The 27,109-nt window shown below is 41.3% G+C and overlaps 1 protein-coding gene across 2 annotated transcripts in view; it reads left to right on the top strand.

The window, feature by feature from the left end:
- Positions 1-27,109, top strand: part of adgra1b (adhesion G protein-coupled receptor A1b) — a 287,261-nt gene that overhangs the window by 221,942 nt on the left and 38,210 nt on the right. For both annotated transcript variants that reach the window (XM_014200102.3, XM_014200092.3), the window contains exon 15: positions 25,567-25,694. In XM_014200102.3, coding sequence (XP_014055577.2) covers positions 25,567-25,694 — 128 coding nt within the window. The remainder of the gene's footprint in view (positions 1-25,566; positions 25,695-27,109) is intronic.

Genomic DNA, 27,109 nt, shown 5'->3' with positions numbered 1-27,109 from the left:
CCAGTCTCCCCTGCACACAGTATCCTTTGGGAATGCCAAATTATATTATAAAATATGTTTGCATTTGAGTTACTCAGATTGAAGATACATGCTGTGGCATGCATGCTCTTGGTTTCAGCACCATGGATAGCTCCAGCTCTAGTCCTTCCCTTGCCTTCTTTGTGTGTGTACTATAGCCCACTAGGCCTGTGTCTGTAGGGAGGGCAAGGCTGACTCATTCATTTACAGCATTGCAGTCTGATCGTTCATCTTCATCAGTGACAGTATTTTTTTCCCCTTTTAACCTGTGTGTGTGTGTGTCTATCACTGTCAACCATGATGGCATTTTTAGACGGGGCTAAACATAAGGTATAGTCTGGGAGCCAAAGTCCTCTCCATGTTATTGCTCTAGTGCTCCCACATGTTTAATATGCAAGGACAGACCTTTACAGAGAGCAGAATGCAGGGAAAAGCTGGATTTGTCAGTATCCAACCATGACAAAGGCTCCAAAGTCGTAAGCCAACAGAAAGAGGATCTATTGAGAGATGCACTTCTATAGCCTGTAGGGGAGACGGACTGTGTGATGCTGAGCGGACATGCATAGCATGCTAATAGATTCCCATAGACTTCCAGTCATTGCGCTAATGCTAGTTAGCTCAGTGGGGTTTGAAAATAGTGCCCCTTTTGTTCAGTGCTGGTATTACTGAACATCTTGCGTCGGCACAAGGTCAATATGAAGGTATGACAATCTGGATTCCGCCCAATGCCTAGAGCCGTGGGATTTTAAGTCCTAGAATACACCTTTGTACCACGTAGTGCACAAAACCCATCTAATAACAAAAACATGCAAATTAATAAACTATGTATACTGTGGCTAAAGGAAATACTTTTTGGGAGGATAGTCATCTGTATTGAGAGTATACCAATGGCAAGCAGGAGAGACTGTGTACATGTACTCTCTTTGTCTCATCCTTATCTGTTGGCATCATTGTGGTGGAATTATGCATGTTTTGACTCTCCCAACCCCAACACGCATGCGCGCACACACAAACACACACACATACACACACAAATAAACCCACACACACAATCCCCCCCCCCAAAAAAAACCCACAACCCCACCATGTTTGTGTTGGTGTCAGACTGCGTGATAACGATGAGGGTTAGGGCACCACTAACGATTTGTGAGCCACTTTACCCATGCTTAACTCTGACCTCTGGCTCGCCCACTCTTGTTTTAAAGATGGATGCATATGGAGAGGAGCACAAATCCATTCCCATGTATGCGTAGGAGATCAGCATCACTACGCCTTCTGGTTTCTGACTGAGAGACTCATTCAGTCTGCTGTGCCGGAACATAGAATCAATTCTCCTTTTGCACTGTCTGAGAGGAGATTTCCAAAGAGTTTTGAAGCTGCTTGAGGACACCTGGGGATAAATGATCCTTTGGATTAGAAGGTGACTTAGTTTCTCACTCAGTTGAACAATATTATAACATTTAGACAATTATGAAAATCAAATGAATACACAGGTTCATTTCAGATGCCATTCTGTTGGTATGATAGGAAGTAGGTTTCTTCATACGAAGTTGTTGGGTGGATGAATAATCAGGCCGTGTGTGTTGTCTGTGGTTGTATGACAGTACCACTGAAGTGTTGAGTTGTGGGTTGAAATAAGTGTTTGGCCTTGGGCCGTTACTCTTCTCTATTTTTACAAATGATTTGCCACTGGCCTTACACAAAGCTAGAATGACTATGTACGCGGAGATTCCACACTCTTCATGTCATCACCCAAAGTGTGTGACCATTGATCAAGTTGAGGAAGCTAAACTCCTAGGTGTACCATTGGATGTTCAATTATCACGGTCAAGTCATATTGACAAAGTTGTAGTGAAGATGGTCTGTCATATGTCTGTCATAAAAATATCTGTGTTTATGACACAAAAATCAACTGTACTAGTTGTTCAGGCTCTGGTCTTGTCCCATCTTGATTACTGTCTGGTAATCTGGTCAAGTGCTGCGAAGAAAGCTTTAGCAAAGCTGCAGCTGGTTCAGAACAGAGCAGCACGCCCTTAACTGCACATACAGAACTTACATCAACAACATGCATACTAGTCTTTCCTGGTTGTGGGTTGACGAGAGATTAACTGCATCTCTTCTGGTTTTTATGAGAAGTACTACTGTAATGAAAATTCCAGATTGTCTGAATAATCAATTAACATTCAGCTCAGGCACCCATATATACCCCACAAGACATGCCACCAGGGGTCTGTTAACAGTCCCCAATTCCAAAACGAATTTGCGGCAATGCACAGTATTATACAGAGCCATGATCTCATGGAACTCCCTTCCATCTCCAATTACTCAAGTAAACAGCTTTTTAAAAAAAAGATGGCGGGGACTGTGAGGGGACACAGACACACTGTAACACACACAATCTTTTTGTTGTTGTTGTATTGTTTGTATATTGTTGTATTTTGTGTGACAGTCCTTGCCTAGCAGTGTTTTTTTTGTGTACCCCAGGAGGAATAGCTGCTGCATCGGCAAAAGCTAATGGGGAGCCGAATAAACCAAACACCAGGGCCAGGAGTTATTCCTGACCATACGACCTGATCAAGAACATTTAGGGCACAGAGTTTATCCTGGTCAGGTCACAAGGTCAGGACAAATTCCGGGCCACATAGGGATCCTGATTAAACGACGAGGTCTCTTTTCTGATCTGGGTACTGTTTTAATAGTCACCATCCATAACAAATTACAGCTTGCTAACAATTTGGCATGTGATGCAGATTGTTTTCGCCCTGAATAATGAGTTCTGCACAGCCTGCCATTAATTTGAACCATCAACGGCTTTGCTGTAGTCAGCCAATAGTCTGTTGGGGCTTCTTTTCCCCTGACACAACATATTGGATGGAATTGGCCTCCCTCCCATATTTTATCCTCCCCTTCTTTTGGTAACAAATGGCATTACTTTAACCTATTGTTATTCAAATGACTGTTGCTCCCCGTCCTCAGCTAAGTACAGTATATGAAGGATTATAATGGTGCTGCTTCTAGCAAGAAGGAGGTTTCGAGTTAATATGTCTGTGCTCACAATCATAGTTGGAACGCTCCAAAGAAAGTTTATGAGCTATTCAATGGTTTCACAGTTTTGATGTTGTTTATAGAAAGTAACTGATTAATTGGTAACTATATGCAGCGACAGGCTTTTATGGACAGCACCTTTGCGTTCACTTCAATTGGAAAACTGTCCATGCTGATGAACACTGCTTATAAAAGATAATGGTGTTAAATTACATTTTTATTCTGATGTGATGTGCTTGGCATAACTTTAACAGTGTTACAAAAATAGAGGAAGCATTTAGCATATGGAACAACACACACACATTAACACACACACACACACACACACACACACACACACACACACACACGTCATCATGATGATTTAAGGTGAACTGTAACCTGCTGATCTGCAGGTTACTCTACCCACCAGCAGCCCTCCTTGCAATGGCCACTTGACCTCTCTTCCACTCCAGAAACTGCCCCGGTCTAAATGAGGACAGGAGATTGGAGGAGGTCTTGGACATTGCTCTTCTCGTTACTGTGTATCGCTTTAACCGAAACGGACAGCACCTTATTTGCACATGCTGGCTGGTCTAGACAAACACATTTAGAGCTTATTTTGCATCGATTAGGGCCATATACAGTGTGATCCAGCTCAACGCTTGGTGGCTGGCTGGCTGCAGGTCTGCCTGTCTCATCTGCCAAGACAGTTTTCCAGAATGCCCCCCTCCTGATGCGTTTTGGTTGTAGCTGCTGCCAGGCCTGAGCACTGAGCAGGGAATATCACCGCAGACAGTATCTCAGCAAGGCTGGGGCTGAACGGACATGATGGCTACTGTACTGAGTAGGGGTATTTGAGCTCCTGTAACTGATATGGAATAGCGAACGTCTAAGAATTCTACAGCACAACCCCCACTCCAGTGCACATGAATCAGATTGAACCAGGAATCAAAATTTACAGAGCAGTGGAACTAAACATCTCCACAACAACATCAGCGTGACCTGTCCTCTTTGACCTTCTGACCTCCTCCATTTGATTGTTGAATGCCTTGTGTGCAGCAGGCAAGGCCAGGACTGTGCTCTGTGCTTCTTCTCCCTCGGAACGCTTGGACAATGTTGGGCCAGCGCTTGGACAATGTTGTAAGGAGGCGTGGGCAGCTGGATGCTGCCTTGTAATTAGAGCATGTGTATTGATGCGCTATCACCCCGTTCACTCTTCTTAATGCCGATAAGGACAGTAGGAAATGAGACTTGTGTAATTTGAAGGGGGAAAGATAAGGGGGAGTATATCTGTGGCTAGGTCCATTAAGCACCCTTTGAATGTCTTATCACTCAGCGAGATTTCTAATATTTCATTTTTCATGGTGGCGATAGCCCTTTCCACTCACAGCCCGTCATCCCGTATATGGTTTGAAAATGTACGATTTTTGTCATTGATAAGTGCCTTGGAACCCAGTGGCTGTACAGTAATGTGCTACACATGACGTCAGAGCTCAGGTTCTCTGGTTCACAAGCGCTGTATGGATTTTGACTAGTGCAGCACGGTATACAGAAACTTCTGTACTTTTCCGATACAAAAAAAATGGTTCGGTAGTACGTTTTTGTTACTTTCAGTACTTCTGTCAAATGTGTCTCATGTGATTGAGAGGATCAAGTCTGTCTATCAGCGCAGGCCCTTTATAGCACGTGCCTGCTCCACCTACTCATTCACTGCTAGAGCTGTCTGGGCTGCATTGTTAGCTCCCCACTCATTCTTCACAGAAGTTAACACACTTGAATAATGCCACACAGCATGTAGAAATGTCGAAACTGTTCATTACTGTTCACAAAACAATGTCCGTAACGGCTGGAACACTTTTACAATGCAAGACGATACTGGTAGATTCCAGCTTTAATTGTAGGCTAACTTTCATTGCTAGCTTACTGCAGAATTCACTACCCTAGTGCTTTGTTTGTGATAATATGCAAACCATAACGCAAAAGATGCTGATTTCAAAGCCGATTGTCACCAAAAACTTTATTAATCCACTTTGTCTCTCTTGCCAGTAAAAACTCATTCACTTTTTACCTCCCTTGCCTCCCGTCTTGTTTCCACTCGACTCCACAGCCACATTCTGCCTCGCAAATGATCACTTTCTTAAAGAGACAACGCACACTTTTATAAAATAGATTGCTTCTTCTATGAATATGTTGTTGATCAATACAACAAAATAATGTCTCCTATCAGTTGCCAATAAAATGTGTCCTAAATGGAAGGGATTGCTTGTCACCTGTAGCCCCATAAAATCACACTCCTATTGAATAATATGCATTCACCTATATTGTGAATAGACCTAGGCTACATCTTGATTTACCCAGTTTATCAATAAAGATTTACCTTTCAAATAAATTATTACCGTTATGTGGTTATGTAGTTAGATTGGTAAAAACAAAGTCAAATTGATTGTATAATTTATTCATTATTTCATGCATGTCTGTCTCTAAAAAACGGACATAAAAAATGGCAAATGTAATGATATTGAACTCAATAGATTCCCAACGATTGAACAGAGGAAGAGCTGAGTTTATCTTTCTGGGTCAAGTGCCATTCTGTGACAATGGCTATTTTCCTTCAGTCAAAAAAGTGCATTGAAATTAGTTTAGACCTGTGCACAGTTCGGAGAGGTCTAGTCAACTTGACACAACTGTGGGAGGCGTTGGAGTCAACATGGGCCAGCATCCCTGTGGAACGCTTTCGACACCTTTTAAAGTCCATGCCCCGACGATTTGAGGCTGTTCTGGGGGCAAAAGTGGGAGGTGGTGGGTGCAACTCAATATTAGGAAGGTGTTCTTAATGTTTTGTACTCTGTGTATAGTTTTTCTGTTAGAAACATTTCAATTTGGCCCTGTCCATATACCGGTATGCCAATTTCCATGAGTGTAAGGGGTTAATGCGTGTGTGTGTGTGTGTGTGTGTGTGTGTGTGTGTGTGTGTGTGTGTGTGTGTGTGTGTGTGTGTGTGTGTGTGTGTGTGTGTGTGTGTGTGTGTGTGTGTGTGTGTGTGTGTGTGTGTGTGTGTGTGTGTGTGTGTGTTCCTAGTTACAGTGGATCTGACATTAGGTTGAAAGTCTCATCGTACTTCAGAAGCATCAATAGTTAGGCTTGCTCTGGAGCTTTCATTTACCCTGGCTCTTTTTATATAATTAAAGCTGTTCAAACAATGATTGGATGTGAACTAATGGCATTTGCCCTCAGATAATGTATGACATTGGGAAATGTTTTCTTTTTTTAATGAGAAGGGTTGCCGAGGCAAGGCATAGCTATTTGATTCCACGTGGGTAGCTCTTCTCTAGTCACACACAGGCAGTAATGCGATATGGGTAAAGCAGCCAGACAGACTTACTATCGTAATATGTATTGACTTGCATTTCATATGGTAATAATTATGGCAATACCTTTTGATGTTCATTGACCTGACAGTAATAGTTTACATGAATGAAAATGGCATGGCTGTGGTTGGAATAAAAGTGGCTCATAATAAAAACAATATTTTGGTAAAATGCTGAGATCATTTTTCTTCAATTTGAACAGCTCTCTTGCCATTTCATCCATGCGTGCGTGTGTGCTTGTTCTTGTGTCTGGCTATCTGCGAGACGGGGACGTTTTTGTGGGCGGAGGACGGCGTCATGTTGCACATTTTGTATTTCTCTGGAGGTAAGGCTTTGCACCGCCGCGATTTAACTTTAAAACTCACTCAATTCTCCCTCCACCCCGAATCCCATTCTACTGGGTCAGCAATACGCTCCCGTATCAAAGGTGAATACTAATCTGGTCAGGGAAATTCCCCCTCGCTCATTCAGACACTGTGTGGCAGCCTGCCTGCCTTACAAATGTCATAATGAGACCCAAACATGTAAATGGCGGCAGGATGAGATGGAGCGGTCACTTAGGCCTAAATGGCTGCAGGTAGCAGAGCTTTCGGTGTGTGAAATGGGATTGGACGGCGTTGTCATGCAATCCATAATCAAAAAATGGTAGAGAAGATTGCAGAATAAAGGAGGGAGGGGTGGGAAATGGGAATACATAAGGGGTCAGAACTTGAGGCACACATTGGTTTCTCAGAGATAGTTATACCTCACTCACACACACGTGCACACATTCACACACACTGTAAACACGCACACTGTAAATACACACAGACATACTGCACATATGGAAATGCAATAGGACACATTCAAGCAAAAGAAAAGCTCTTTCTCTTTCCCTCCTCTCTTCTCTTCCAGACCTATCAAGTTGTGAATTGGATCCACACATCATCGTAGGCACAGTTATGGTCTGGCCCTGATGGCGATTCAGCAGTATCTAGTCTGTGGTATTGTTAAACAGCATTGCTGAGGGTTGTCTTTGGCAAGTCCTTCATCTGCACCAGCCAAATTTATTCTGAAGTGCTTTGGAAACAATGTGGTTTTTATGTTAATCGTAATAGTAATCAGGGCTCTGACATTACATTGCTTTTTATGGGTGGCGGCACTCTGATGCCATTGGAGGGCTCTATTGGTTCAGGAGACAGCGAAAACAAATGTTGGACAGGAACAGATGTGAGGAAGTCTCTCTGGTGAGCTTTGTGATTGCACTAGCATTTAGAGTTGTTAAACGGACACTTCACCACCTTTTAAACATTATATTCATTATTTACAGCAACATACCAGTGTCTACTAATGTAATAATGCCCTCCCCCTGGCTGAAAATCACTTATTTTGATATAATTACCCCCAATGACATCGTAGGGAGCGATTTTATTAGGACCTTTTCTTTGTTTCTTTTTCACTGCAGAACATAGAAATGCGCTGTTATGAAATGTACTGGTATGGTGACACTGGTATGGTGCTGGGCAGTGTGTGTGTGTGTGTGTGTGTGTGTGTGTGTGGTGTGTGTGTGTGTGTGTGTGTGTGTGTGTGTGTGTGTGTGTGTGTGTGTGTGTGTGTGTGTGTGTGTGTGTGTGCGCACATGCGTGTACATGCACACATACATTCATGCATGTGTGTGTGTGTGTGTGTGTGTGTGTGTGTGTGTGTGTGTGTGTGTGTTTATGCTCTTCGAAAAGCACTGCATTGTTCAAGTAGACCTTTAGATGTTATAATAGTCTGGCAGGGTATTTAACAAATAATGTGTGTTCTATGTAGGTTGAGAGCCCTAGCTCAGTTAAGTTTGGAAGTCAGTAAGTAGCCCTTAGCCAACCCCTCCCCATTTCCCCGTTCCATATATGTATTTCTATTGACACATTCAGATGAGTAACTTAAGCATGATACATAAAGTCTCATTTCATCCAGTATCTAGTCATTTGAAAGTTATTACCTCCTTCAGTGTTCAAGTTGTTTCTTTTGTTCATTTATACATCTAGTTCCATTCCCTCATAATCCCTTAGTTGTCATCAAGGTTCAGTAACATTTATGTAATGCTGAACAGTGAATGGGCTGTGCTGCACATATGCAGACACACACACACGGGATCAAGGTCACGCCACAGAGCATTTAGTAGAGCTTGAAGTCTATTGGGAAAAGACACTGCAGTAACTAGTGCTATAATTCAGATAAACAGCAAATGTTACCCCATTTTAATCTAAGGCCGAGGAAGAGACTCTGGGGACGTGATGTTAACCGTATCCTCTGATGTGTAAGTAGATAAATAAAGCACAAATTATACACACGACCCTTAAATAACGATGTTTGTCTGGAGGGACGTTCCACTGTATATCAAATGAGATTCATTATCTCATAATGGACCTTAATATGATGGGGTTGTATTTGATTGAACTTGATTTCATTACACTCTTAAACAACAGTGTGCTTATGTGCATGGCTCGGTCAACATTAAGTGGTAGTGAGTGAAGATGAGCGTGTTCCTGTCTTATTCCGTCTCCAAGCTTATCAGAGCATTCAACTAGCAGCCAGGGGGCCTCAGTGAAATGTTTTATAGAGTCGTTTGACGCACCCATGCATCACACAGTGATGTCGTTTTGAAATTGTGACTGACCAGCTCAAATCGGTCTTATGTAGCAAAATTTGATTATTTTTTTACATTGGATAAAAGTAGACTCCGAGCTACAAAATGGTATATCACACACTGCAATTAAGTAATTCTCTGCTTTGAAAGTTGATCCATTTATCAAAACACTTGAGAAAAGGGCCTTTGAAAGTTGTGGTACCTACTGGAGTGCTCTCCTTTGTTTACACCCATTCAGCATAGTTCACACCCTCGAAAACCAGCCCCACCGATCTCTAAGGATTCACATGAGAGGTCATGTGCTAAACAGTGTGTGGTGTAGTAAAGATTAAAAGTGGTAGTAGCATACAATAAGGAACAATTACAGGTAAAAATAGTGTCCAGATAAAAAGTATTGATGGGTCATGTGAAATAAATGTTATGACCCCCAGCCACATCCAGTAGTGGAAAAAGTACTAAATTGGCAGAGTTAAAGTATAAATAATTTCAAATTCCGTATATTAAACTAGACAGCACAATTATTTTTCCCTTTTATTAGCGTGAGCCAGGGGCACACTCCACCATAATTTACAAAGTATTTGACTTCAGTGAGTCGGCCAGATCAGAGGCAGTAGGGATGTTCTCTTGATAAGTGTGGGAATTGGACCATTTTCCTGTCAAAATGTAACAAGCACTTTTGGGTGTCAAGGAAAATGTATTGTGTAAAAAGTATCATGAATGTAGTGAAGTAAAAGTAGCCAAAAATATAAAATAGTAAAGTAATGTACAGATACCACAAAACAATTTTAGTACTTTCACACCACTGCCCAAATGCCTTCACACCAGTACATTAGCATACTTTATATACTGTTACACATGCACTTATCACATGTATGGAATACTAAGTTAAGGTCAATCAACCGGAGTTGAAACCTGAGTGAGGTGCACATGTACAGTACATAAAGATATTTATGTGGTGGACACTTGATAGTGTTGTGGTATGTCACAAAATCATGTTACGACCACACACACACACACACCTCAATATTTTGCGAAGTGGATGGTCTCTACAGAAGGTGTAAACGGTACAGCCAGATGGTTACTTGCATAGTAGCAATATCAGAAATAGGCAGTGTCAATATAAATAACATACACAATATCAGTAACGATATCAGTGATAGACGAGGTAGTTATGCATACAATTAGATTAAAAAATATTTTTAAAAAATAGTATCAGCAACATATGTTAGGTGGGAGTCATGTGAATAGAGGCACTGCAGATAGTGCTGATGACTGGTCCGTCCAAACCATGCGTGAACAAGGGAATCTATATTCGGAGAGACTGTTTTTGTCCTGCCCTTGACTTTGGTGCAGGACATGTGACGTCCATAGCCTATTTGTCGCAAAACTCCCTGAGCTTGTCAAATATAGTTTGTCTAGCTGTGTCCAGTCCAGGTGGTGTTTTCACAGGCAGACCATCTATGGGAGGAAGGATGCGCAGCAGCTGAAACCTGGTCCCGACAGTCCGATAACGCCTTGGCGACAACACCAGGCTCCAGAGCATTGAAGCTGTAAAACACAGAACAAAAAAAAAACTGAAGACATTACAACCCTGCACAACATCAATTCACCTCCCAAGTTTAGATAAGAATAACCTCATACAATGAAAATATTTTTTTTACCTGAAGTGCTGGTACTGCTTGATCTGTGGCAGTGGCCTGAAGTACAGAGTCAGGTGTAGTTGCCAGCCAAAGCTTTCTATCAGCACCATACCATCCTCCAGTCCAACCAGCTGTGGGATGTTGACCCCTCAGTGCTGTCCTTCACAACACCTGCAATCTCAGACAAAGTGTTCACTCTGGTCTTTCTGAAGCGCTGCTTAAAGTGAGGCCGAAGCACCAGTCAGGCAAACTTGTGATCAGGAAGTGAAGGTCCAGATTGTGGTGGAGCTTGTGCATACCAGAGCACAAACGTGTTCTTGTTTTGGCCACTGCAGTTATCACAAGTCAGGTCCACACGTGTTCTCCCATGTAGCTGATGCCTTTGCTTGCACCAGCTCTCTTTTTGATGACTGTATGACTTGTGGATTAGAGTCAGGCGTGTTCTGATTGATGCTGAAAGAGAAATTCCAGATACAAATATTTTAGCATTATTATACAATAGATGTGAAATGGCAATCTGAGATATCACTACACACAATTCATACAGGGAATGTTAGCTACTGTAGCTAGCCAGCCATCTAATGTCAGCTGTCTAGCTAACAGCAGGCTTTAACAAGCAATACAAACCGATTGTCATAGCTAGCTAAAGTTAACCAATAGGTTCAATGTTAGCTAGCTAACATTAGGCAATAACTAGCAATGTGAAATGGCATTCTGAGAACTAACGTTACACACAGTTCATACACAAGTTAGTGTTAGCTAGCCAGCCACCTAACCTCAGCTGACGTTAGCTAGCTAACAGCAAGTTTTAACTTGGTCTTTTGTTTAGACTTGTCACGTTAACTAGCTAAAATATGAAATATAATCCCAATCCATAGAGTAAGGTTACTAACAATATAAACCGATTTTCATAGCAAGCTAAAGTTAATTGTTAGTTTGCAAGCCAGCCATCGAACTCCAGCTGACTAGCTAACAGCAAGCTTTAGCTAACAATTAAAACAACTTTGACAAAATTAGAAACGCATAATATCTGAATCTGTAGCTAGATTCCTACCTGTATACATTGATGAAAGCTTCACGGCAGACTGCAACCCCTTTTATAAGACATACTGTGTTGTTGCCGTTTAGTTTGCATAGCTTGTTTGACCGGTTGTGTTCCAGTCAGCACTGCATGGCACGATCGTCGTCCACAAAGTAGTCCATCATCACAACTTTATCCAACTGACCTTTGTCGATAGCGCCTGATAAATTCAGGGCAGCAATGTTATTGAGAGAAGTAGCAACATATTTGCAGTTCTCCATGGCTAAAGTGATATATTTTCGAAAAAACTGCTGTAGAAAGAACTATGTAGGCATTACGAGCAGCTAATTTTATAGACACAAGTTGCAACGCCACAGACCAATCCAAAGTCATCTCTCGGCATGTCCAGCCCACTCATTATCTCAGCCAATCATGGCTAGCGGGAAGGTTGCTGTCTTTCACTGCTAAACCAACTAGGCTCGTAATTTAACAATTGTATTCGTATTTATAGATTACATACACGTTTGATATTAAGGCACATGAAAGTTCACATGTTCGAGAAGGCCTTTCTGCCAAAAAAACGCATTTTGATTAAAAACAAATGTAAGTTCAAAAGGCTCTCCTGTGAAGTCGTGACTTGCGACATACGCCTAGTTTCCTGAATGGGTCACATATTTAATAGCTCCCTGTGTGTTTATGCTTGAGACTCACCGTTTATTGGAATGGCTGCAGCTCAATCTTCTCTTTCGGCCGATATAGTTTCCCTTTTTTCTACACGAGAGGATCCGGACAAGGACCGGGCTGTAAAAATGTGCATGGGGGTAAAATGTGCCACAAATAATGTGACCAAACATAGGTCAAAATGTTTCTTATATCTCTCAGATATAGGACAGACACTTCAAAACCTTACTCCTTATGATTCATTTTTTGTGTTAACATGATTCATTTTTTGTGTTAACAAATGTGTTGTTCAATGTGTTTCTATGGGTAATAGCAGTAAAGCCCAAATTTAATGTTTCATCATTTTTTTTTTTTTATATACATTTTTTTTATACCTACAGGGGTCCTGAAATTCTATATCAAATGGATAAATTATCAATTTCATGACCATCTTTAAACAATTCCATATGTTAGCTTAGTAGATATTGCAATCTAAGGGCTTAGACCTACAGGGGTTAATGAATGTTGCATGTCTAGGGAGTTTGACTAGCCTGCTCCCCTGAGTGTTATTGGGTGGCTGTAGATGGGTTTGATTTGTACACTCCAGTTTGGTTCCAGCACGGCAGCTCAAGGATGATAAAGCATGGTGCTGGATGGAGTCAGGAGCCCTCAGGCAGTCCACCAAGGGATTTTAATGTGTGTGTGTGTGTGTGTGTGTGTGTGTGTGTGTGTGTGTGTGTGTGTGTGTGTGTGTGTGTGTGTGTGTGTGTGTGTGTGTGTGTGTGTGTGTGTGAGCCTCTATCTCTGTCGTATGCATGTGAGGGAGAGAGAGCAAGGAAGAGCTATTGAGCGCATGCGCTACAATTTGACCATAATCCCTAAATCTTTATAAAAATAAATATTGGTATACAGAGGTGAGTGATTCCAGCAACGACATAGCACAACACCTCCCAGACCCAACCGACTCGTAATCTCTCAATGTAACTGGGATCTTCTGAGATTATGGATTGGATTGGGCCAGGTTTAATTGACACTAGTAATCTGATTTTGAGGATGTTGGGGTAGAACGTGTGCCGTGTGGATTAAACGTGTAGCAACAACACAGACACGGGATAAAGAGGCTGTTTGGCTGCAGAGGGGAGAGGGACAATGGGGCGTGTTTAGACGGAGTATGGCAGCTAATCCAGAATAGGCTCAGCCGGTTTGGGCACAGTAATATTGCGGCTCAGTCTGTAATGAATTGTGCTGTCATGGCACCGCTAAACGCAGTAATAAAGTCCACACAGGCAGCCAGGCAGCGCTCACTGTGATGTAATAAGATTGTAATAATGATGAGTGGTCTGGATGGAGGTATCATGTTGGAGGCTGGCTGGCTGCTGTCCTTATCTGACGCTGAGAGTAGGGCTGGGTTGGGAAGAATATGAGAGGAATGGGAATTGTTCAGAGCCTCGTGCTAAAAAGTATTGCAATAATCACTCATTATCACTGCTATATAAACAAATAGGGATATACTGGCTTGTTTTAATGTCCCTGCAGGCAAAGTATGATGATTGGATATTGCATGATGTGTATGTTATGCTACTAGAGACAACACCAGCGATGATAATGATGAAAGGATGTTTTGCAATTGAGAGAATATGCAGTGGGAGCAATTGGTTGTGAGATCATGTTGATGCCAGACACAGTCTGTCAGTATTTGGCATCAATCACCCAGCAGTCTTTGTTTCCCTGTGCTCAGTATTAGAGGCAGGGTTTGTGTCTGTCTCTCTCCTTGCATCTCCCCTGGAGTATAAACACTGGGACTGGCAACACTACAAACTATTTGTTCAGGGCAGGCAGTCAGGCACCCTGCAGCTTGCTTCACCATTTTTTCCTCCGGTAGCATCGGTCTGGTGAAAGTGACATCTCCGTCCACCCCCACTCCTCCATATTCCTCCTGTTTACCCCCCCCAACCCAGGACTCCTTTTTCCTCTCCTATCTTCCTCCAAACCATGCTTTAGTCTCTCTTTTTCATCATCTTGATTTTATTTTGCTTGACCATTTAAAATACATACAAATTGTACACCCCCCCGATAACAGATACATATACCAAACATGTTGAGGATCTGAACACAAAGTCAAAGACTTGTTTCCATTGTGGTCCATATATATATATATATGTGTGTGTGTGTGTGTGTGTGTGTGTGTGTGTGTGTGTGTGTGTGTGTGTGTGTGTGTGTGTGTGTGTGTGTGTGTGTGTGTGTGTGTGTGTGTGTGTGTGTGTGTGTGTATGTATATATATATATATATATACATACATACACACACACACACACACACACACACACACACACACACACACACACACACACACACAAAGTCTCATCTCACTCAACAAATAGCTGCAGATGACCCTATATACAAATATACACATATATATACATATATATATACATACATACATATACACACACACACACACACACAAAGTCTCATCTCACTCAACAAATAGCTGCAGATGACCCTATATACACATATATATATATATATATACATGCATACATATATACACACACACACACACATATATATATATATATGTGTGTGTGTGTGTGTGTGTGTGTGTATATATGTATGCATGTATATATATATATATATATGTGTATATAGGGTCATCTGCAGCTATTTGTTGAGTGAGATGAGACTTTGCCAAAGGTCCCTTGCCATATATATAAAAAGGAAAATATACACAACTAGCAAATCACTCCACTAGCACAGCCCTGCAGGAGTGTTTGAACCTATGACTGGCAGAAACGGCTTTAATCACAGGAGTTTGTTCCACTCTACCGCTGCCATATATGAAAAGCTGAAATGTCATGAGTCAATAAGTATTCAACTCCTTTGTTATGGCAAGCCTAAATAAGTTCAGGAGTAAACATTTGCTTAACAAGTCGCATAATAAAATCATGTGCAAGAAAATCATTTCACATCCTGAAAATGTTTTGATTTTTTTTTAAGTTACTAAGAGAATCCCCAGAGACTCTGAGGGCAGACTTCATCCTAAAAGCGAACAAGGAAATAAAAGGAGACCTTCTGTTCTACATGGATGATCCTAATGTTTGGCACAGAGCTCTCCACAAGACCAACAATGAACTTCGAATGTCAGAAAACAAAATAATGAGGCAACCCGCAAATATAGCATTCATATTTTTAATAACTGCACTGTGATGGTTCAAGGTTCGGAGGCCAGTCTGGATAAATTTGTTCGCTACCTCAACCAAATAAAACCTATTGTTGCTGTCCACTACCTACAACAGCCTCTACTCCCTCTGTGCCCCAGTATGTAGTCCCCAGCGTCCCTCTCCCTCCTTCGCCTGCAGCAGACACAGCCCTGAGCATGCCTCTCACACGTGACACCTGCAGTACCACAGCATCTTACAGAGAGGATCAGCCTGGTGCGTCAGCATAGGGATGAGATCTGGGAGCTGCAGTGTGCAATGAAAAATGTTTAAGTTTGCAGACTTAGAGAGGAACTGTCCAGCACAGTCAACACCAGCCACATGCAGGACCTGCAGGAGCTACATGAGCAAAGGCAGGAATTTCTCACAAGTTCTCAACTGGCAGCTTCATTAAATAGTACCCGCAAAACACCAGTCTCAACTTCAACAGTGAAGAGGCGACTCCAGGATGCTGGCCTTTTAGGCAGAGTTCCTTTGTCCAGTGTTCTTTTGCCCAGTGTTCTTTTGCCCATCTTAATTTTTTCTCTTTATTGGCCAGTCTGAGATATGGCTTTTTCTTTGCAAAAAACAAGGGCATTTCTACGTGACACCAAACTTTTGAACGGTAGTGTATATAATTATCTGCCTATTTCTAAACTTTCTTGCCTAGCTAAAATATTAGAATCTTCTGATTAATTCTCAGCTAAGATATTTCTTATAATTGAAATGTATTCTAAATGTACATCATGGGTTTTGGACCTGGTCACGGCCCTGTCTCTGCTGCATCCCTAGTTCTAAATGATGTGGTTAACTGTATTGATAAAAGGCAACATTGTGCTGCCCTCTTCGTTGACCTGTCAAAGGCTTTCAATACTGTTGATTACTCTGCTAATTCAGAGGCTTTCCTCAATTGTCCTAGACCAGGCTGCATGTAACTGGATAAAAAATTACTTGAAAGATAGAACTCTTTGTATTTCTACTTATGATGTTAAATCAGGTTTCCTGGATATTACAAAAGGTGTCCCGCCGGGGTTGATTCTGGGTCCTGTACTTTTTACTGTTTACATGAACAATATCGACTTATAAATTAAGATGACGATACTGTTGTGTATGCTATTGCCCCCACAGTCGACCAGGCTCTATCTGAATTACAGTCTGTCTTCATTGTATTACAGAAAAACTTTATTGACCTTAAATTAGTACTGAATGCAGGTAAAACTAAGTATATGTTGTTCTCTAGAGTGCATAAAAATATGTCTGCTTTAAGCATATGTACTTTGGATGGTTTCCATATTGATTGTGTCCGTGCTTACATATATCTGGTCATCTGGATAGATGAAAAGCTGTCTTTTAAAAATAATATTGTTGAGTTAGTTAAGAAGCTGAGACTAAAAATGGGCTTCTTCTGTAGAAATAGGTCCTGCCTTTCGCTAAATAGTAGAAAGCAGATTATTCAGTTGATGTTTCTATTGGTCCTAGATTTTGGCGACATCATATATACCATGTTTTTCTTTCTGCTTGGATTTTGTATTTACCTTTTGATGTATGTATTTTCAGTTTTATGCAATTCAGGACTCATCTGAAAAAAGAGACCATTGTCTCAGTATGACTCCCTGATAAAATAAAGGTTAAATATAAATAAGATTCATAGACTCACTCTGTGCAATAGTAGTGTTTTTTGAATGACTACCTCATCATTGTACCCCACACATACAATTATCTGTAAGGTCCTGCAGTTGAGCAGTACATTTCAAATACAGATTCAACCACAAAGACAATGCCTTGCAAAGTGTGGTAACAAAAATAACTTTAGGTGCAGAATACAAAGTGCTATCTTGGGGGCTAATCCGACACAACACATCATTGAATACCACACCATATTTTCAACCATGGTGGTGGCTGCATCATGTTATGGGTAGCTTGTCATTTGCGAGGACCAAGTAATTTTTTAAAGATGAAAAGAAACGGAAAAGGCAATTTTGCACAGACAAAATCAGGCAAAATCCTAGAGTAAAATCTGGTTCAGTCTGCTTTCCAATGGACACTGAAAGATATATTCACCTTTCAGCAGGACAATAACATAAAACAAATATACACTGGAGTTGCTTACCAAGACGACATTGAATGTTCCTGAGTGTCCGAGCTACAGTTTTGACTTAAATCAGCATGAAAATCTATGACAAGACTTGAAAATGGCTGTCTACCAATGATCAACAACCAACTTGACAAAGCTTGAAGAATTAAAAAAATAAAATAATGTGCAAATATTGTACAATCCAGGTGCACAAAGCTCTTAGAGACTTACCCAGAAAAACTCACAACTGTAATCGTTCCTAAAGGTGATTCTAACATGTAAGGGGTGTGAATACTTACTTAAATTAGTTTTCTGCATTTCATTTTCAATAAATTTGCAAACATTTCAAAAAACATGTTTTCACTTTCACTTGTCATTATGGTTTATTATACAACGGGTGGGTCTAATCTTGAATGCTGATTGGTTAAAACCACATTGCAGCCGGTATCTATTCCACAAGTTACCACCGGCTAAATCTATGACGTTACAATCTGACTGCACAATCCACTGTCTCATCAGCCCAACCAAGCAATTTATAAACTTGATCTCCGCTATAAAAAGCATCTAAACATTATCTCACATTTCTTTTAGACTAACATTTAGTTTTCAACAGTGGAGATTTGTATAAACCTTGCTGTCTGTCTCCAACATTTGCAACATTGTATCAATATTCAAATTTGATCTCCAGCTGTCCCATAGTAATGAACGTGTTGTGAAGTGACAGACAGGTAGGCAGTGTTTCTCAGCCAGTCGAAATCATGAATCAGCTGGCATCATTTTTATGGATATATACAAAGAAATGTAATTGAAAAAAGGTCAAACAAAACAAAGTGAAGCTAGTTTGCAGTCTTTCCAGCTTCAGTTTGAAGTGATTGTGTTAGCTATGTTATTGGCTAGCTCCTCTGAACAACAGTGTCCTGACAAGTGAGCACATTTTCTGTGCCAGGCAAAATCGTACCTCATTAGCTCATTGTTATCGATGTATCCAAATAAATGTCACTAGAAAACAGCTTAAACAAATGCAAACGTGGCTATTTTGCTCTTATTCTAGCTTTGTTTTTTGACATGACTGTAAGTTAGCCGTAGTTGGCTAGCTAGCAAGAAAGGGATAAGAACATTTCCAGCCAGTATGACAATGGAACATTTAGAACAAACGACTGGGTCGCATCCATAGATACCGATCAAAAACACTGAACGACTGGGTTACGTCTCTAGCAACCGAACCAATAGAATGAACGACCAGCCGGCTTGAGTAGCAACCCTAGATTTGTGTCAGGACTATATCTTGTGGAAGGATGAAGTAGTATGACTAAATTCATCAAAATAACGTTTTTAGTTGAAATATGTAATGAATGTTGTTTAATGAATATGTTGTTTAACCCATTGTATAAAAGTGATAATGTCTTTGAAGCCGGCTTCTCGGGCATTATCACTTAATTGTGTGTTGATGAGTGAGAAAAAAAGTTGATTTAATCAATTTTGGATTCAGTATGTAACACAACAAAATGTGGAAGAAGTCAAGGCGTATGAATACATTCTGAAGGCACTGTAAGCTTTCGGTTTCATTAATTTATTGTCACCGGGGCCCACCAGTGTAAGTGCAAAACTGCTTGCCGTACACTGTACACCTGTGGTAAATTCAGAATGGGACCAAACAAATAAGAATATAATATGTTTCTAAACCCTTCTACATTAATGTGGATGCTGCCATGATTACAGATAGTCCTGAATGAATCGTAAATAATGTTATTGTTACAGACGTACAAATATCATACCCCCAAGACATGCTAAGCGCTCACCATTAGAATAACAGGGGAGGTTAGCGGTTGATATTTAAGTGATAATGCCCGAGAAGCCGGTGTTTGGACGATATATTGGCCCGTGCCAATTTATCCTCCAAACACCGGCTTCTCAGGCATTATCACTTTTATACAATGGGTTACAAACATATTTAAATAATGATTGACATATTTACATTAAAAACATTATTTTTGATTAATTATATAGTCCCGATACAAATGTAGGGTTGCTACCCAAGTCGGCTGGTCATTCGTTCTATCGGTTCGGTTGTGTTGGTCAATTTCTGATCAGTTCTAAATAGTTATCAAACATACATTAGTAATGTAAAGGAAACACATACTCTTTGTTTAAGTATTAAAAATTCTCCTTTTGTAATACAATTGTAGGCAGAAGTTGGTACAGAGTACAGTATATGATAGCTCTCCCCAGGTTCTGCAAAATGTCTAAGACATCCTGTAACTCATATAACCTCTCCCAGCCCTCCTTGCGTGAGTATCCCTGGCAACAACATTTTCATAAATCTAACCTCCCCCTGACAGCAGCAACCATCTTGTCAGCAATTAAAAGCTCAGAAGTGGGTTTGACTGAAACTTGACCTTCCATCACAAGTATAGGGTCATAACAAGGTGAACGAGTCCAAGCATCTTCTGACAAGTGGCTGGTTTTATCAGGCCTGTGTTCTAAGGAAACCAGTTGTATTCTCAGAGCCTCAGATAGCCAGGTGGGGCCCAGACAGGAGGAGTATGAACGTAGGCGGTTTCCACCTTCTGATAGTGTCTGAAGGGCACAACACTCAAAACAGGTGTTCACACACACACACACACACACACACACACACACACACACACACACACACACACACACACACACACACACACACACACACACACAGAGGTCTCAGGACCTTACAGTTTATCATAACACAATTGATTAACCCTTTAAAAGGTATGATGTGTTGGTTTAACCCCTTCAGTTGCAAGAGATGCAACCCAGTTGTTCAGTCTTTTTGTTCTGTATCTATGGACGTGACCCAGTGGTTCGTTTTAAATGTTCCGTTGCCATACTCGCTGGCAAGGTTCTTATCCATTGCTTGCTAGCTAGCCAACTACGGCTAACTTACAGTCACCTCAAAAAGTGCAGCCAGAATAACAGCAAAGCAGCCGCATTTGCATTTGTTTAGCTGTTTTCTAGTGACATTTATTTGGATACATCCTGAACAATGACCTAATGAGGTACGATTTTGCCTGGCATAGAAAATGTGCTCACTTGTCAGGACACTGTTGTTCAGAGGAGCTAGCCAATAACATAGCTAACACAATCACTTCAAACTGAAGCTGGAAAGACTGCAAACTAGCTGCACTTTCTTTCGTTTTACCTTTATTCAATGACATTTCTTTATATATATATATATATATCCATAAAAATGATGCCAGCTGATTCATGATTTCGACTAGCTGAAAATCGCTGCCTGGCTGTCTCGTCCTGACACGTTCATTACTATGGGACAGCTGGAGATTGTTTCAATATTCAAATTCAATATTGCAAATGTTGGAGAGACCGACAGCAAGATTTATAGAAATCTCCACTGTTGAAAACTAAATGTTAGTCTAAAAGAAATGTCAGAAGGTCTAGATGCTTTTTATAGCGGAGATCAAATTTATAAATTGCTTGGCTGGGCTGACGAGACAGTGGATTGCACAGTCAGATGGAACAGAGTAAATAGGCATTGTAACGTCATAGATTTAGCCGGTGGTAACTTGTGGAATAGACACTGGCTGAAATGCGGTTTTAACCCATCAGCATTCAAGTTTAGACCCCCCCTCACTCATCGTTATTCATTATTCATTCAGGACTATCCATAATCATGGTATCATCCACATTAATTTAGAAGTGTTTAGAAACATGTTCAATTATTAAAGTGGAACTGAAATCGTTTTAACAACTTTGCAGAAACGAAACAAACAGTTCATGTTACAAAATCAACTTCATAAGAGGTTTTTAAAATAGGTCCTATTTGACTCAACATTCCATGACGTACAGTAAGGCATTTTTGGCAGAATAGGTGGATGCAGTTCAATGCATGATTAATATAATTCACCAATCGGTTTCTTGGTAGTCCAAAAAATATTGCTCAATATTATATGACTCAATATTTCGGACATAAATTGACAAATGTAGCTAAGGCTGTGAAGGCTAGTTTATATATTTATGTAGCAAGCTAAAAACACTAAGCCTAATGTTATAGCTAGCTAGCTGCTTAGAGGATGTCATGTCATTGGAGGAGTGGTTGAGTGACTGAATTTTTCCCCTCATAACGTTTTTTGGTGGCTACACAGCTAGAGATGCAGGTGTCATTTGGTTAGCTAGCAAGCTATGCTGAACTCAGAACGACTGTCATCCAGTTAGCATATCTCTCGCGTTCGCAAATTCACTATTGCGCTCTACTCCGATTTCTGAGCACTCTCGTCTGAGTGTGCCAGAGAGCAGAATAACCGATGAATTGACAAACGCACAACACCCGCTGAATATGATCGGTGTCAGTAAGCGTAGTCAAAAAAGGAATAGTTAGTCACGAATGCTCTAGATAACTTATAAACAGCCTAACCAGCTCTGCTAGGGCGAGTAAAATGGTCAGAGTGAGGTTTTCTCTCATTTGTGTCTGGAAGTAGCTAGCTAGCAAGCTAGCCAACTTCAGCCAATTAGCTAAGGTGCTTGGTTTGGACAAGCATGCATTGGCAGGCAAGCTGCAGAAGGACGAGCAAGCTACTTACTATTCCCCATTGTTTATCAGTGCAATTTTGAAGGCCAGCCAACGAGAAAGGTTTGAGAGGGTTTATCTAATGTTCCTTTGTTCGATTTTTAGCTCATCTTTCTCTCATCTTGCTCTGGCTAGCATTAGTTGATGAACTTGTTGTTGTTGATGTGCATATAGGGACAGATAGCCTACTAGACCCACCCACTGGGGAGCCAGGGCCTGCCAATCAGAATGAGTTTTTCCCCACAAAAGGGCTTTATTACAGGCAGTTTCATCAGTTGTCCGGGTGGCTGGTCTCAGATGATCCCGCAGGTGAAGAAGCCAGATGTGAGGTCCTGATGCTGGCATGGTTACACGTGGTCTGCAGTTTTGAGGCCGGTTGAACATAATGCAAAATTCTCTAAAACGACATTGGAGGTTGCTTATAGTAGAGAAATGAACATAAAATTCTCAGGCAACAGCTCTGGTGGACATTCCTGCAGTCAGCATGGCAGTTGCACGTTCCCTCAAAACTTGAGACGTCTGTGGCAATGTGTTGTGTGACAAAACTGCACATTTTAGAGTGGCCTTTTATTGTCTCCAGCACAAGGTGCACCTGTGTACTGATCATGCTGTTTAATCAGCTTCTTGATATCTTGGCAAAGGAGAAATGCTCAATGTGTGCACAAAATTTGAGAGAAATAGCTTTTTGTGCATATGGAACATTTCTGGGATCTTATATTTTAGCTCATTAAACATGGGACCAACACTTTACATGTTGCGTTAATATTTATCATTCTAAGAATTTATGAAAATGTGAAAATTACCATTTCTAAGTGCTTGCTTGTCAGAACATTTTAAGAAAAAGTGTCATTCTTCGTGGGGGTGTCAGAGGAAAGCCCATAAAATTGTCAGAGACTCCGGTGCCCCCTGTACAGTATATAGCCTCGTTATTGGTATTCTTATTATGTGACTTTTATTTTTACTTTCTATTTTATTCTACTTGGTAAATATTTTCTTCTTCTTGAACTACACTGTTGGTTAAGGGCTTGTAAGTAAGCATTTCACAGTAAAGTCTACACTTGTTGTATTCGGCGCATGTGACAAATACCATTTTATTTGATGATCAGATTTTAATGAGATTTCATGTTGCTAAAAAGCTGTCAGTTACACTTTAAGTGTTTTAAGACAAATAATATATTCTTATTTACAATAAAAATTACACAATAGATTGTTATACCATACATTTCTATTGTGCATGCTGTGTCTGGGCAACCGAAAGAAAAGCAACTCACAGAATTACATACATTTCGTAATGCTCATTACTAGATGAACAATGGTCCCCCCCCCCCAAAAAAATGATGTCACGCAAACAATCAAGTCAATGTGTTCTCCGAATTAACAAAACATACGTAGCACTCCCGGGGAGATGGATAATCAGAATGAATCTCACTCTTAATGTCACATTGCTAAAGTAGCAGATGCTCATTAAGAACGTTTCAACATCGAGTTGCATCTCTCCTACATCTGAGCTATACATCTGGAAGCATATGTTGCCCTTTACAGGGCTCACACAGAGGCGTTACTGTGCTGTCACGTTACAATGAGAACACACACATCATCGTGACAACTACAGTATGTGCGTCATTCTCTGGGAATGGTTTGCTCCTCTTTCAGGGTTGGGTAAACATGTTTTTTTCCCCACGTCATATCCATCAAGAAATCTGAAAGCTAGCTTAGCTCTATTGATTTGACTGCACTGTGATCATCAACTGCATGGGATAGGGGGGTTGGAGCGATGTTTTCACATCCCTTCCATCAAGACACACGAAAGCTAGCGCCATTGATTTGGCTGCACTGTGATCATCACACCAGTAGAACTGAATGGGCACTGCTGCTGAGGTATCTACAGATAGAAGATGCATGGTAGTGAACAGGGCTGTCCCCCAGGGCTGTGTGTGTTCATGGCTGTAAGTCTATTCTACACAGTTGTCCTTCTCTATCACAACTTCCCTGACCAGCCATGCGGAATCCTTTCCCTGGGCTCACCCACAGGCTTATTCAGGGGCCTGTAGGGGCCCGTGACCTCTGCTGCCCTGTGTGCTGAGCACTAATAGGCCCAGTCAGGGGAGAGAAGAGCAGGGGAAAGGGAGGGATGGAGGGCTGTGACCAGAGGCTGATCTAGATCTCTTACAGATATGTAACAGTGTGACAGGGAGAGACGACCACTCAGAACATCACCAGTCAGTCTAATGGAGCCTGAACCGAGAGAGGCAGAGGGAGAGCAGGGAAAGAGAGGGAGAGAAAATAGGGATGGAGAGGAAGCTGAAGAGAGGGAGAGGGAAAAAGGGGGCAAAAGAGAGAGAGCTAGAGGATGTGTATGTGGAAAGATGGGGAGAGAGTGTGAGAGGGAAAGGAAAAGAGAGGGAAGTAGGCAAAAGGAAGAGGGAGGGCAGGTTGCAAGTACAACTGCAATTCTCAGCTTTCGTAATGGCAATGTGTAAACGACAGGACCTTTATCTGTCCAGAGGGGTTACGATGACAAAGAAGGGCAAGTTCTCAGGGTCAAAGTGTCTCATTGGACATATCACCATCACCATCCTCATCACTGAGGCTCTAAGGGTAACCGACACTAGCTCTGACTCTTAGCCCCTGAGCCTTTACACCATATTCAAACATTTACCACTTGACAGGACAACTTACTATCTTCACTGAACCAATCAAAACTACTCGTCAAATACCTTATTGGATTAAACTAGTAGCCTCCTGCTTAGAAAAATCCATATATACCCAACTAAATCTTTATACACTATCCATATTCAGTGAGCTCCAAAAGTTAACACATTGCTTGTTGTTTTGGCTCTGTACTCCAGTGCTTTGGATTTGAAATGATACAATGACTATGAAGCTGCAGCTTTAATTTAATCAGCTTGAATTTGAGGGTATTTTCATCCATATAGGGTGAACCGTTTTCTTGTACATTGTTTGTCTACATGGTACGTGAAATATCAAATTACAGTGAACATTACACTCACAGAAGTTCCAAAAGAATAAAGACATTTCGAATGTCATTATGTCTATATACAGAGTTGTAACGATGTGCGAGTTAAAGTACAAAAGGGAAAATAAATAAACATAAATATGGGTTGTATTTACAATGGTGTTTGTTCTTCACTGGTTGCCCTTTTCTTGTGGCAACTTGTCTCAACTTGTCTCTTGTCTCTCTCTCTCCCCTCTCCATTACTTCCCCCAACTGTCTCTCTTTCTCTCTCTTCATCTCTTCTCTCTCTCAATTCAATTCAAATAACTTTGTTGTCATGCAGATTATGCCAAAGCATTGAGGCCAATTGCATAGTCGTGTACATTGTTTCTAAACAATTCATGTTTCTCTCTCTCTCTCTTTCTCATGTAGGATCTGAAGAAGGTGCTGTCTTTCCCCCCGTACCCTGGGGAGTTTCTGCACCCGGTCGTGTATGCCTGTACGGCCGTCATGTTGCTCTGCCTCTTCGCCTCCATCATCACTTATATCGTGCACCACAGGTAAAAACCCTTCAAAACTGTGTGTATGTGTCTGTGTGTGTGTGTGTGTGTGTGTGTGTGTGTGTGTTTAGGTCTGTGTTCAGAGGATTTGAAGTGAGTTCTCACAGTTAGTTAACTAACTAAGCTTAGTAAAAACCACACACATCCAGGTCATGTATCCGTCATAACACGCCACACACCACCTCTCCTACTTTTGAGGATTTATTTTTATTTCCCTCCGTCATGCTTCTGAGCTGTTAGTCAGCCGCTGTGGGCCTGCATGAAGCTCTGCAGTCTGTCTGACTCAGACATCTGAGGACGATTTGTGTGTGTGTGTCTCTGTATGAGTAACCCACTACCGCTTGCCTCAAAGAGATGGCTCAATCTGATGTCTATAAGATCCTGACCACATCTGGTCACCTCTCTCCGAACCCTGAGGGCTGTGTGCTATCTTTCAGTTCATCTAGTCGTCCTCTACTGATGATCCAGTGTGGTCTCCAGGCAACCTGGATAGCGTGTTATTTTTTGGGGGCCTCATTTTCCCTTTGTTAGGCACTCACTAGATCACGAACAATGGAGTTAGTGACTGAAACTTAATGTGATCGATCATTCAGTCCTTTTATACTTTCACTATGCTGAGAATAAAAGCCCCCCCCCCCCCCCAAAGAAAGTTATTCAATGTCTCTGAAATGACAGATGAATTAAATTATACATTTTTTTATACTACTTTTGGTTCTGATGGAAAGCAGATGAATAGATAGACTGTAATGAAGCATGAAGATGTATGAACACATTTTACGGTTGGCATCAGTATGAGGCGACTCTAAGAAAGAGAGAGAAAGAGACATTGACAGGATGAAGGGCTGTAGGGATTGAGGGGTTATGAAAACACATGGTAACTGTAGTCTGGGAGGAGTGATGGTGTCAGTGGCTCTATGATTTCAGTCAGGAGACACTTGTTGTCAGAGGAAACAAGTGGTCGTTTCACAGCTGCAGCAGGAGTACAACACTCCAACCGCTTTGCCTCCCTCCATCCCCAAAGCCGTGTCTTCCTTACAGTAGAAATGCTCTAAGGGCCACATTCGGAATTGAGATCCATGCACAACAGTCTCCCCTTTGATATCAATGAATGATTTATGTGAAAGTCTGAGTTGTGCAGGCAGATCTCAAATCGGAATAACGTCCTAAATATGTTGAAAATAACTTCACTTTCTGACATAACGTGTATTCCAAGACAAGGGAGTGTGTAATGTAGCATCACTGAATTTCAGAACGTTAGTGTATTTCAAGCAAAGGGAGTGTTTATACTGAATAGCGATGCTGGTGAGCCTATTATCAAGATCCCATTCCATTCGGACTCCAAGTTCACCCTTCAGAACGTTCCTTTCCCTTCGGCCAAGGAGAACAAGCGGGAGGGCAGTTTAGCCACATGCTTT

This window comes from Salmo salar, chromosome 01, assembly GCF_965601325.2.
Source record: "Salmo salar chromosome 01, fSalSal1, whole genome shotgun sequence".
Lineage (NCBI taxonomy): Eukaryota > Metazoa > Chordata > Actinopteri > Salmoniformes > Salmonidae > Salmo > Salmo salar.
This window is presented reverse-complemented; position numbering and strand designations above follow the sequence as displayed.